This window comes from Pelodiscus sinensis, chromosome 2 (genome assembly GCF_049634645.1).
Source record: "Pelodiscus sinensis isolate JC-2024 chromosome 2, ASM4963464v1, whole genome shotgun sequence".
NCBI lineage: Eukaryota > Metazoa > Chordata > Testudines > Trionychidae > Pelodiscus > Pelodiscus sinensis.
In genome coordinates, this window is record NC_134712.1 from 77,910,010 (window position 1) to 77,924,417 (window position 14,408).

Below are 14,408 nucleotides of genomic sequence, written 5' to 3' on the forward strand. Positions count from 1 at the left end.
TTTGAGTTTCTATGAAGCTATACAAATCAAAGCAGTTGGTGTTTAGCTTTTAGCACAGGGGTTAGAGCACTCAGCTGGCATGGGGAAAATCCAGGTTCAATTCCCTCCTTTGCCATATGGGGAGCAAGGGCTCTAATAATCAAATTATAGAAGGTCTCCTTCAGTCTCTCATGTTGAAGCTAACTAAAGAGTAGTGGGTTCAGGAGCGCTTAACTCTGGATCTCCTATCTCAGTGGCATAAACACTGGGCTATGAAGTTATTTGGAGTTATGTTCATGCTCTTTGCCTGACCCTATGAGTGTTCCACTGTGGAAAAATACTTAAATAGACATTGGGATAGAAAGTGAGTGCATGAGAGAAAATGACTCTGATTTGAGGTAGGGCACTCACTTGGAACAGGAGAGACTTGGGTCTGCACCCTTTTCAATCATGCTTTCATTATTTAGCCACAGTGGAACAGCTTTATTAGGAGAGATTGAGATTACCCCATATCAGAGTATCCTAGCTCTGTGGATAGAGCAGGCCCTCTCAGAGGTGGAGAGACACTTGTTTGAATCTTCTCTCACCCCCTGACAAGAGAGAAGAGTTAAAATTAGACCTGGTGCATACTAGGCAAGTGTTTTAACCATAGGGGTCAGAGCATATCCAGTGTGTGATTCTTGCATTTGGGGAGCAGAGCCCTTCCTAGGCATAACACAGAATACACAGCTATGTAGGGCCGCATCTGTGGCAAGAATCGGCTGTCAGCCACCACTGATCAGCTATTTCCCTTTCTGGCAGAAGGGGAAACTGTCATTCATCTCCAGCTGGATGTATTGCTGCCCCTTGCTCCGTCTCCACAGCTCGAGTAGTGCTGTTGCCACCTGGGTCTGTATCTCTCACTTGCTCCTCTGTCAGCCTCCCTGCCCTGCTCTTACCCCCTGTAGCCCTGGATCTCCTCCCCACAGCTCCTGCCCCTGTGGTCCCACAGCCCTTAAGCACAGACTCCCTGTGGCATGGTCACCCCCACATAGGGGGTGTGCAGGTGCTCAAGCTGCACAGGGCATCATGTGAGGACAGCCCTGTTGGGGAGTGAGTGCTGGAGGCTCCCTAGAAAAGGAGATATCCTGGAAAAACTCCACCATGTTCAAAGAACGTGTTTGCTATTCTGCTTTTTTTTTGTGGAAGAGCAAACGCCTTTTTTCGGGGAGCCCTGTATACCTTGTTCTACCAGGGATGAGAGCTCCGCGGAAAGAGGAGGCTTTTCTGCCATTTGGTCCTATCTAGACTGGGCCAAATAATAGAAAAGCCTCTTACGCAAAAGCAAATGGAAAAAGCTACACAATTTGTGTAGCTTTTTCCAGAAAAACCTATAGGCTATGTCTACACTTGCGGCTTCTGCGCGAGTAATATGCAAATGAGGCTAAGCATGGAATATCGCTGAGCCTCATTTGCATACCTAATGAGCCACCATTTTTTTCAGAAGGGAGTCTTGCTCAAGAAGGAGCGTCTACACTGCCCCTTCTTGTGCAAGAAAAACCCTCTTGCGCAATGCCGTTCTTCCTGAAAAGTAATAGGTGTAACGGCATTGCGCAAGAGGGTTTTTCCTGCACAAGAAGGGGTAGTGTAGATGCTCCTTCTTGTGCAAGAGCCTCTTCTGAAAAAAATGGTGGCTCATTAGGTATGCAAATGAGTCTCGGCAATATTCCACGCTTAGCCTCATTTGCATATTACTTGCACAAGAAGCCGCGAGTGTAGACATAGCCATAGTGTAGACCCAGCCTTGGGGCGGAGCATGGACAGGGCCTCAGGGATTTGGGTGTCAGTACTTCAAAGGCAGTAGGCCGGTTTGATTCCAAAGAGAGACATGCCCATTTCTTGGCCCATTTGGGTAGGCTTAGCCTCTTCAAGTATCTTATACCTGCTGCCCATTGGCTAAGTGTTATAAGGTGGCTTTCTGTTCCTCCTTCTTAAGCCTTTTTGTATGGAGAGAGGTGGGCACCTAATTAATTCACACCAGAAACTGCTTTGAGGCTATGATGCTCAAAACCCCTGTATTCACACCCAACACACTGCTGTAATAATTGTTGTGCAAAATATACTTTAGGCAATATCTTTTTAAAAACAATAATTCACTGCTCATTAATGTTCTTGCATGATATATGCACGTTGTGTAGTAAGAGGTACTGATATAGGCCTAAATTCCCTCAGAACTGTGCAGCAGCAGCAGCGGCCAGGAGCCCCAAGGCCCTTTTTAAATCACTGGACTCCAGAGTACCTGCCCCCATTGCTCCTTCCCCAATCAGCAGGCCTGATAAAGATGAATCAAGATGTAACCAAAGCAAACGGAAGCCCCATTTGTAGAGAACAGCATGAGATCATCCTACCTCTTGAGGCAAAGTCATCGAACTTTAGAAGAGATAAGCAAAGACAGAAGCCATTTTTGGCATTCATCGTTAAACAGACACAAATGGACAGAGATCTTCCAACTAGAGAAAGATGGGTGTTTCTACCAAGGGAAAGGGAGGTTGAAGTCCCTGGGATTTGAATATAGTAGAGAATCCTGCTGAGGCAAAGATCTTTCATGTAGACAGACAAGGCAAACTATTGCCTTGTATTTCTGTGGAAGGTTTTGACTGAAGGAAAGTCAGTCATGGCTGGGAAGAGGGAAGATTAGTAGGGGTATGTCTACACAGCAAAGTTATTTCGAAATAACTGTCCTAGCGTCTACACAGCCATTCCGTTATTTCAAAATTAAATTGAAATAGCGGAGGGCTTATTTTGAAATTGGTAAACCTCATTCCACGAGGAATAACACCAATTTTGAAATTGCTATTTCAAAATAAGTGCTGTGTAGACACTTATTTCGAAATAAGGGGCCTCCAGCCTTACCTGCTGGCCACTCTGGCCTCAACCAAGAATACTCCTCTCCCTCCCTCCCACCTCTCCAGAGCCCTTAATGGGGTAGACTCTGGCCACAGTGCCTGTGCCAGCTCCAAGCCTGCCAGCTCAGAGCCAATAGTCACTGCCCCTGAATCAGTGGCCCCAAAACATGAGACAGCAAGCCACTGGCAGCCAGCCCTCCACTGCTCCCCAGGAGCAGTCTGCCAGCTCCCAGGAGTCTGCCAGGGCCCGGAGAAGGCAGGCGCCTTCCTGGTCCAGGATAGAGATCATGGACCTTATTCAGGTTTAGGGGGGATGTCCCCAATGTCCATGATCTCTGCACTAGACAGAGGAATGCGGCTGTCTATGGCAGGATAGCTGCCAGCCTGGCCTCCAAAGGCCACATGCGAACCTAGGAGCAGGTTTGCATGAAAATCAATTTTGTCTGGAGAGACTCCTAATCCTGAGCCCTGAGCTTCCCCTCCCCCTTCTTCTCATTGCTTCCCCCTTCCAGCTCCCTTCTCCCAGGTTTCCCCTCCCCTCTCTGACCCTCTCTCTTCTCCTCTCCTGCCTCCTTTCCTCACTCTCACCAGAGATTCATTCCCCCCCCCCCACCCCAGTGTTGTTAAATAAAGAGAGTTTGTGTTCATGAAAATATGTGTATTTTATTTTACATCAGGAAGGAGGGTTAGGGAGGGGTAAGTGGAAGGACGTGAGGGAGGAATGAGGCACAAGCCCCCAATGAGGCAGACCCGAGAGGCTCTTAGTGCTCCTCAGGGTAGAAGCTCTCCCACAGGGCCTCCTGGATAATGACAGCCCCCCAATGGACCTCCCGGATGGCAGCCTGAAGAAAGTGCAGCCAGGCTTGAAGCAACATGTCCAAGAGAAGCACCAGTGTGCCCAGGGGCAGCTCTGGCTCCATGCAGAGTTCTGTGGTGTCCCCGAGTGAGGGCAACCAGAGCATACAGAGACAAAATGCTTTGCTGTCCCTCATCGAGGTAGGCAAGCAAGCAGGGAAACCTGAGAACTGGCTATCCGGGGCGGGGGGGTGGAGGAGGGCGGGGGGAGAGGGTTCCCTTTAAGCACAGGCCTTAGATAGCCTCAGGCAGCAGCCACACAAAGTAACGCCTGACCTGATACCCTGTCGGACCTGGTTCCAGCCAGTCTTAAATGCGATTCAGCATCCACTCAGTGTGGATGCACTATTTCAAAATAGCAAAAAGCTATTTCGAAATGCATTTTGTGTGTAGATGCATTATTTCAAAATAAACTATTTTGAAATAACTATTTTGAAATTAGATATTTTGAAATAACGCTGTAGTGTAGACATACCCTGGGAGAAATCAACTTGAACAAAACCTTTACCTTTCTAGAATATATTTTAGACTTTTAGATGCATTTTTTCACTTTTTTTTGCTTATCTCTACTTTTATTTCTTTTACTTGGCATCACTTAACCCACATTCTATTGTAAATATATTTGCTTTATTTTTTACTATAATTCAATTCAGGGCAGTGGTTAAAGAGAAAGGTGTGTATATAACCCCCAGTTAATTAATAAGGTATGATGTACTTGCATGTCTTTAAAGGAACAAACAATCCTTATTATTTCACTGAACCATCCAGGAGTGGGCTGGAGCACATGGCTTTGGGAAATCTGAGGACTGGGAATGTGTGGGGTCACTTTGCAGATTGTAACTAGAAAGTCAGAGTGGAGCTATGGGGCTGTAAATAGGCATCTGGGGTCAGAGGTGTTGAACGAGGGCTATCTAGTATACAGACAGACACTTAGGCTACGTCTTACACTGCACAGTTATTTCGGAATACTTATTTCAGAATAGTTATTCCAAAATAGCTTATTTTGAAATAGCATGTTTACACTGCAGAGAAGCCTCAAAATTAGTAGGAGACAGGTTTCCCTAATGTCGATGTGCTATCTCGATTTAGAGCCCCAGGAGGAATAACTTAAAATGGCCCCGGTAAGGGGCTATTTTGAAATAGCAGAAGTGGAGCATCTAAACACTCCTTGTTTCAAAATAGCTGTTTTGGAACAGACCTTATTCTTCATAGAATGAGGTTTACAGAAGTCGGAATAAGCCATCCATTATTTTGAAATTATTTCAAAATAACAGAATTGCTGTGTAGACACTCACATAGTTATTTCAGAATAACAACCATTATTCCAAAGTAACTTTGCTGTGTGGACACACCCTAATTAGAGTGTGACCTGCATGCTTATGAGCTGGCTGTAAGTATTCCAGGCAGAAAGCTACAGAAGCAAAACACTGTATGGCACACAGTGTTGCAGGGCAAGTGATGACACAAACCTTCACTGCTCAGGATTGCAGCTCAAGCCCAATGACAGATACCTAAGCTATCTAACTTCAGGAAACAGGTTCCCATTTGTTGATCACCAAGCAGAAGTAGGCACCTTGCCGCAGCTGGGATTTAGGTACCTATATCTGTGAGAGGGACAGGGCTTAGGATATACCTATGTCATTGGCATCTCCCATTGGTTAGCTTAGGCAGCTCCCCACCTAGCATCCTGGGTTTTGAGGATCATATTATATAGCATTTCTCTTTCCTCATTCATTATCTAAGGAGCGTAGATCCATAAAGCAACTGTTGTGAATGACAGTGTTATCACTGTGATTTCTAGGAGTCTAAAAGTTAGGTCTTGTGATGCTGAGCTTTACAGTGCCTAACTCCCTTAGTGGATCAAAGCTCGTGAGTCCAACTAACTCTACCAGGCTCAGAGAGGGCTGTTAAAATTTCCAAAGCTACCTAACAGCTTTTCTATATGTTAAAAAAACATCATTTTTTAAAGTCCTGATATCATGGATTCTATCAGGGCTAGAAATGAATACTGTTGCCTGTTTTGAATTTGGGCATCTTCATTTCACAGTAGGATCATGCTGCCATTTCAGGCTCATTTAGGCCATAACATATAGAACTCCCCGATTATTTTGTACAATTCCAAATTTTGGGGGATGAAAAGGAAGAAACAACCTATGGCAGGCTTATTGATCTGTTTTGCTTTAAAAAGCTGTTTGAAGCCACTCAGACGTTTGGGAGGGCAGAAGACAACCGCTGGGCCACCAGCAGCAGCTAGAATGATTTAAAGATGTCAAAGGATGTTCAGCAGGGTTTTCAGTCTTGCTACATAAACTTGCTACATAAACTTTAATTAAACTAATTAAATTTAAACCCTGCTGCCTGATTTTATTATGTAGGCAAGCTGTGCAGTTTAAAAGAGAACATAATCATCTGAAAAGTGGGCTATGCCCACAAAAGCTCATGATACCGTCTACATATTTTGTTAGTCTTTAAAGTGTTACCAGACTATTTGTTATTTTTTAAGGTTTTCCTGTTACAGACTAACTTGGCTACCCCTCTGAAACTTCTGATCTTCTGGAAGGGCTGCAGGATTATAGAGCAGGGCTGTATTTCCCAGAGCCCTTCTGCAGGAAAGTTCCCCCAAAACAACCTATAGAAAGGTTGGCATTTGCTATTCAAATCCGCAGGCATTTCTTTTCCACGACCAGCTGGCGTGTGAGACCCACACGAGAGTATGTATGTGTGTGAGCAGTGCGGCTGATGACGGGGAGAGTGAGAAATGTGTGTCCTCATCTTTTACATGTTTCCTAGGGCAAGAGGGAGCATCGCCCCTTTAAGAAGGCAGTTCCTTAGGAGGTTGTTCTTGTGCTCATTGGAGCAATCATCGAGCAACGTGTCCCTGTCATGGCAGCTACTCCAGGTGGCAGTTTCCTGAGCACTGTCTCCAGCTGATCATAGCGGGAAGAAGCAGTGCCTCGCCTTCCTAACCCGGACGGGGGAACATGCGTTGACAGATGTATTTAAAGAGACCCGTAGCTGGTCTCTCCTTCTGTCTCTTCTATTTGGCTTCTTATTTCACCAACAAGGTGAGGATCAATCAGGGAGGGAGCTGCAAGTTGGTTTGTAGTGACTGATTGCCTGAGTACTTTTATAATTCACCTCGCTGGATTTTCTCCCAGATCTGACAGCAGGAAGGCTAACTGCATTTCTCTCTCTCCTCTCAGCATCTTTCCTTGCCCGCTGAAAGAGGAGGAGCTGCTATTTCACTTTCAGTTTATTCTGAGAATTGAAACTCCAGCTGGTGATAGTAGGGTATACAAAGCCCCTTTCCTCCTTGCAAATAACTGCTGTGCACAGACAAAGGAATTGGGAAGGGATACTTGTATTGTTGAGACTTCCAGCCCCTCTGTATGAGTAAGACAGGACCCAGCAGAAACGCCACATCCCATGTTAAAAGGATGCATTTCTGTATCTCCCTTTAAAAGAACAGCCCATCAGTCATAAAATACAATTCCTTCACTCCATATATCCAACTCCTGCCCTTTCCCCAGGCAGCAGAGAGGGGGAAAGTTAGGTCCAAGGAAAATCTGGAACAATTGAAAGTGATGAGAATTTTTAGGGGCTATTTGTAAATATGTAGATTACAATGTTTCTGTAAGGCTGAGAACAAAGCCCTAGACAAATGAGTGAAGTGTGGCTAGCTGTGGGAAAGGGGCTGGGAAGAATTAAACAAGTATTAATTACACATTATTATTACTGTACAGGACTTTCATAGTAGTGTCACTGCCATTGTATATTTCTTCTCACTTTTAAAAATTCTTTTAGAAGCTTGAAATTGAAACATGAGGTGTCATTATCTTTCCACCTATTCAAGTGTAAAGCAGGACTAGTTGCACAGAAGATCTGGTTTCTTCATATAATTGTTAAGTATTATTATTGTTATAGTGTTGCTCATGAGTGCTGTGTTGCTACCACTTTTCTCCCCTAATAAGAAGAATTATTTAAAATCCTCTTAAAATTTTATTGGAATTAAAAAGAAAAGAAAGAATAGGACAAATGTTGGGCGTCTCACATCTCAGAGTATCCTTTCAATACAACGGAAGGCTTGTAAATATAGTAACTGTTAATCTATAGTGGCAGACAAAAGCTGATAGCAGTAAAAAAAAAAAGCACAATCAAAATTAAGAATTATACTGATTAGGAAAAGTTTGCTGGTTACTCCAAAATTAGGCCTGCAATTAGGGTTGTCAACTCTGACTGAAGCTATTCCAGAGATTTTTTTCCCCCAACATGATGTAATCACGTTTTCCTAAAATAGCCTATTAAAATCTCCAGGATTGCTTTCAATAGTCACCAGGAGATTGACACCAATTCTAGAAAAACTCCAGGCCAATCCTGGAGGATTGGCAACTCAAGATGTCACCTAAATCAAATCCCAGGTTCTCAACTAAAGCTCTAGTGGGTCTCTATTTGCTGTTGTGGGTATATGATTATCCATGATTGCTTGCACATTAGAGCTTCATGGAGCTGGTTCAGCTTTTAGAGATGTGCAAATAAGCAACATTTTCAAGGTATGTTAATTGCAATATCCTGCTTACTTACAAGAGCAAAGGGAGAGCCTCTTTGTAATCCAAACAAAAACTGATAGCTACAGAGCCAGTAGGTATGTTGCTTTGACAATGTTAATTTAATAGTCTTATAGTGTAATTATTAACTGTCTGACAAACATAGAAAGCAGAGGTGGTAAAGACCTGTTACATCATCCAGTCCTTATTCTTTCCAGCGCAGGATTAAGTATACCAGAAAACATCCGTTGCTGTTAAAATAGATTGGTAGCTTTAGTACTTGCAACATTCACTGGAGAATACTGCAGACACCAAGGTACATTATCCAAGACAAAACTGCTGAGGTTGTAAAGGTGATTGTGGTAGCTGAGAAAATCTTAGTATCCATTGTAGCCTCATTAAACTGTAAATTAAAGACAAAAATCTACTTTGCACTGTGCTGTCTTATGGAATTTCCAGTGACATCAGTGAAGAAATAGAAGGAAAATATACCAGATTACACATTGTGGATGAGAATCTTTATAGCCTAAATTTATTCTATAACTTTTATTTGTTCCCTAAGTACTTGTGTATTATGTAGTTTTAATTTCATGTTCTGAGTTTCACAGATTTATTTTAAATGCTGTTAGCTCAGGGTTGATGGCATCAGTAAGTCTGATTCTGCTGTCAATGAGAATGGTGAAAACTAGCAGTAATTCCATAGTAGAATTCTAGAGGCAAAATTGACACAAGTGAGAATCAATCCCAGAGTTCCCACTTTGTCATAATTTTTTTGGGGGGGGGGCAAAGAGGAGAGCATGGTAGTCTATTTTTATCTTCTCTGTCAGACGGTGCCTCTGTGGCATTGGTACAGGTACCTTGCAAGAAGAGAGACCTTGGTCGTACAAACAAAGGACATGTGAAATTCCTTGGGATAGATGGAGAAATGTAGCTTTTCATGAATACACAATGTAAAGCCCTTGGCCCCCTCCCCAGCCAGGCTTCTGAGTTTGTCTCCCACACTTTCTATTAAGAATGTCAAGGAGGGTTGAAGTAGCTGGTAGGAACTGAAAGGGGCCAAAACAGCAGCTGTATTGTATCTAACTGGTGCTGGACTGGAGACACTGATTGGATAAATATATTTTATATAAGATAAATTGAATTCCCTCATACACCTAACATTTGTTTATGGCTTTAATGCAGGAAAATTGAAGATAATCAGAATAAGGCATTTTCATTTGTCAGAGAAGGAGAGAAAACATGTATCAACTTAGTAAATAAATGTTTTACAGATATTCTTCAACAAAACATTTGAGCCAAATCTTACAAGAGACTCATACCCTCCATGCCCATTAAGGGCAATGAGTGTTGAGTTTTGCTCAGATCCTTTCAAGATTATGTCAATAGATTTTTGCTACAGGCATTACTAAGCAACTGTTGTTAAGACTGAAACCTGCATTATTTTCTGGCTCAGAAGGTTTGTTAGTTACATTTAATCCACAGGGCTAAACTCTACTTTCAGTTACATCTGTACAACCTAATTGTTGCAATTGCAATTATTCACATATTTTCTTAGAAAAGTGTAGCAGGTGTATTTATTCACATCACAACTAAAAAGTTAGTGTGGAGGGAGAATTTACTTAGTTTCACTACGAGGCAAGCTACATAAAGACACATCTGGAACACTCGATATCCAGTATTAGAATACATACTGTTCAGGTGGATATGTGTATGAAAAGTATAATGGAGTGGATGATCAACTATGATTTTATTTCTCAAATTCTACAATTCTGCTTGTAATTTTAATTACAAGAATCATGAGTCTCATATATGAGGTGGGATGGTAGCTTTTGCATAGGTTTGGAGCCTGTAGTTTTAACCAAAGACACATATCTTTGGGCTCGGTATTATTAAAATATCAGTAATGAGTGTGCATTACATTATATCCAATAATGCTGTAGCTAGGAAACCCAGCTTGGACTGACTGAACTGGAAGAGATACTGTAATAGAGGAACTGGGCCCCCACACAAATGCTTATAAACCCGTTAATGTCAGGGAGGCTCTAAGTGGCAATTTGTAAAAGAGCATGGCTGCAGTGATAGCATAGGGCCAAAAACTATCTCATATGATTCCACTGCAAGTCTGGCAACCCCCACATAATCATTAGGGTTCAGCCACGTTCTAGATTCAAATGCTAAGGCTCACCACCACTAGAGCTTTATCAAGAGTGTGATTTAAATCTTCTCCAAGGATTCTCACCATTCTCACCACAAAATAACCTTGGCTTTCAAGGGAACATTAACAACCATTTAGACCCTGAACAGTCTATGATCAGTCTCTAACCCTCCATACTGTTCACTGCTGAGCCCTATGGCAGAGTCTTTGCCTGAGGACTAAGCAAAGTATGAGTCTAATGGAATAAATGTCTCTGTAGTGGCCAATGCCTTACTTCTTAATTTGGCCCACTTGCCTGCTCCTCTCTTCCACACGGACCACTTCCTGTGTTATGCCTTTTTTGGGGATGGTATTTTTCCTCCTTTTTCAGACAGTTTAACTACTCTTCTTTACTGGGGATGTTTTCAAGTCCTTAGATGCTGCATAGTCATCTGTGAAGGCAGATTTTAGATCCTTATTTGCAGAGGCACATATGTGGGAAATCACCCTAAGGTCCACATCCCATTCTAAAGAAACAACTTCTGCTTCTTCAGTATGACGATCCATTTTCCAAAGCAGTTCCCAAACACTAGTACTTAATATTCCATCCAAAAAAACTATACTAACCACACTGAGACTAGAAAGCACAACACTCGATGTCAGGAAATGGCTACACTAACATGCCAGTTCAACCTTGCCTCTGTGCAAGGATAGGCCTGCAATATAGTAGCTTTAATTGCATTGTCATTTTTTTTCCCTTCTGGATCCTGATCTTGTGTAGTGTGGAAGGTGCTCAGTGAATGTGACTGCAGTCCAATATTTATATTTATCTATATTGTTCAATGTGTAGCCCCCATCGTTTATTTACTTGAATGCCATGTAAAGTCCTGCACTGGGGATGTGTGTTGATTGCACTGATTTTTAGAATTCCTTGCTTGTGCTTCTTTCTGTAGGAGTTTCTTGTTCTCCATTGCTTTCATGAATGTCTGTTAATGTTATAATATCATGTTCATTAACTTGGTATTTGTTTTCCAGTATGTCCTGTCTGTCCTGAAATTCACCTACCCTACCCTTTTTCAAGGGTAAGTACCATTTGAAAAACACGTTTGCTTGAAATATGATTCTCATCAGTTAATGTCTAGCTGTCCCATTCTGAAGCTAACTTTAGCATCTCCTGTCATTACAAGCTTTCCTTGTCTAAAGAACATACAGTAAAATTTTAGTTAACTAGTCTAGCTTTGTATTAATGTCATTTTTGTAAACTATCTGTTTACAAGATCAACAGTCTCTCCATCAATTCTAGTTTTCATGGTTGCCTGATATTTTAAGCTAGGAAAGCAGTAATTGTAATATGTCCACGCTTCTTTTAAGAAGTATTCATTTTGATGCGCATATGTGATCTATTTAATTTCTTCCATTACGCTGACAAACACAAATCAGTATCTAGGCTAATACAAATACAGGGGACATTTTAATTTCCAAGCTCTGCCCATTTTTTAATTGCAATTCTGTATCTCAGCTCACAACTTTATGCAAGTTACTCTGACAAGCTTTTTGTTTTGGTCAAGTTATCTGATTTTACTACACTAGACTTCTGATAATCCGGAACCTATGGGATTTAGGTGGTGCCGGATTATCAGATATGCCGGACTATCAGGAGGTACTATAAGATGGTTATATATATACTGTATACATTATATACTGTATATAAAGTGTTCTAAACCCTTTTTACTGTACATACTGTATACAGTATACTGTAATGTTTTAGTTTTTTAAGCCTTTTTTACCCTTTTTGCTCAGTTCAGCTGCTGCCGCTGTTACCTTGTGACTCATTTTTTGCTGAAGTTCACTCACTAGGCTCTTGCCATTTTGATGCCGGACTATCAGGAGTGCCGGACTATTGGATGCCGGACTATTGGAGTTTTACTGTATTACTGCTGTCATCAAAAGACATTGAGTAAAATCCTGGTCCGTTGATGTTAATGGAGGTCAGAATTTCACCCATCATTTCTGTCCTCTTGGCATATGTGACCTGCCAATAATGTTTATAGAAGGTGAATATTTTCAAGTCCTGGATCACTATCAAACTTTTTCTATCTTCTCCCTCCCACCTTGTCTGCTTTGTGGCACTTTGACTGCAATGTACCCATGCGAATCTCCATTTTCTCTGAGTCCTGTTGGTTCTAGTAATCCAACAAGAGTTATGAACTTTTTTAAGGGAAACTTATTCTACTGTCTATGTGTATACAAAATATCTTATATTACTCTATCATCCAAGACACAAGAAAAAAACACCACACCTACTCACCCCCCTCCCCACACACACACACACTTGTTTTCTGGGAGTAAGCAGATGTGAGGGGAGTATGTAGAAGACAAATATGGTAATTCCTCATTAAAAGTCAGTATTCACTAGCAGCTACCACACTGGGCTATCTAAGCTCTGGTCTTCAAAATCACTCCCCTTATTTCAGAATAACAAGCAGAGCATCCACACTACCATGCTGTTATTTTGAAATAAGGGGCTGGTTATTTTGAAATAATAACTCCTGCTTTCCACAAGGAATAATACTTATTTTGAAATAGCAGTAGTGTGGATGCTGCACTACTGCTATTTTGAAATAACTACTCCCCAGAGTTGTTCAAAGTAATGACTCTCCAGTGCTTCCTGGGGCTCTAAGTCGAGGTAGCGTGTCCACGTTAAGGGAGCCTGCCTCGGACTAATATTGAGGCTTCCCTGTAGTGTGGGTTCGCTATTTCAAAATAGTTATTTTGGGAGTTATTATTTTGAAATAAGTTATTTCCAAATAATTTCATAGTGTAGACATGCCCTAAGTTGCTGCAGTTATTTCCAAATATATGGAAATAGTGGACTACCTCACTGTAGTAATGGTTGGTAAATAACAGACTTTTAAAGGTGACTGTTGTCTGAGAATTGTTAAAGGCCTTTGCTTACTATCTCTTTAGATTTGCCAGTCAGAGAGCCAGGGAGCAAAACACCTTATCCTCACCATCTTATTGTGCCATGGGTCTCTTGTCTTTGCTTGTGTTCTCTCTCTGATATAGGATTCTCTCCTGCAAGGTGCTGAGGCCCTTCTACTCTCATTGACTTCAGCAGGAGTGGTGGGTGCTCTGCACCTTGTAGGATTATCTGCAATGCCAGAGGTGAGTTTCCTCTCTGGGACTTGATGCTGCACCATTGTTATTGTGAGTTTTGCCATTGACTTGAATGGGAGCAGGATCAAGCCCCTGAGGAACATCCAGTTTACCCAGCTTTTCCATTATTGTATGTCCCTCATCTAAATAAAGTAAAATGAACTGTTGCAGCTGCTGATCTGTGAGCACTGATCTGTCTGCTTTCTACCACCATCAGGTGGTAGCATATTTCATGTGATGGTGTCTTTTTTTCTTTTTTCGCAGCACACTGCTTAAATCGAATGCTTCACAATGAAAGGACTAACAGGCAAACAAACCCTCTGTGCCTAACAGTTACACAAGTTACAATGGTTTTGCATTACAGCACAGTACACTACTATTTGCTTTATATTCAGTATATGTTTATTCAAACTCTGCGCTCCTCTACTAAACCCAAGGAAAAGGAAATGTGCAACTTAAAACTAGCACTGAATATACAGATTTCCTTTTTATAACTTAAAACAAATTCCCTCATGGTCTTTCCATGATTTTACAAGCTTTCTCTGGAAGGCTAGAGAAGGCTATTCTGATAGGGCAGAGTGTTATTAGTTGTTGTGAAATGCCAAAATAGTGGCAGATAGTATGTTGGCATTATATAGAAGAATATACAGTTTGTACGATAGGAACTTTACAAGCCAGACCTACTGTGACCTATTGTGAGGAGTCATGTTTGAGTTGATATCTGAAGTCAGTGGCATTACACATTGTATCCTGGTGCTTACTAACATGAATGATCTAATTGAAGTCAGTTGTTGAAGTCCTAGTTCCAATAACATTTACTGGATTAAACTTAAAAATATGCACAGTTCCCCTTTC

The 14,408-nt window shown here is 41.8% G+C and overlaps 1 protein-coding gene across 6 annotated transcripts in view; it reads left to right on the forward strand.

Annotated features, from left to right (window-relative positions):
• Positions 1 to 6,586: 6,586 nt before the first annotated feature.
• Positions 6,587 to 14,408, forward strand: part of SLC35D4 (solute carrier family 35 member D4) — an 80,439-nt gene continuing 72,617 nt past the window's right edge. For all 6 annotated transcript variants that reach the window (XM_014570526.3, XM_006117198.4, XM_075920878.1 and 3 more), the window contains exons 1-2: positions 6,587 to 6,784; positions 11,433 to 11,479. In XM_014570526.3, the coding sequence (XP_014426012.1) occupies positions 6,713 to 6,784; positions 11,433 to 11,479 (119 nt within the window). In that variant the 5' untranslated portion in view covers positions 6,587 to 6,712. The remainder of the gene's footprint in view (positions 6,785 to 11,432; positions 11,480 to 14,408) is intronic.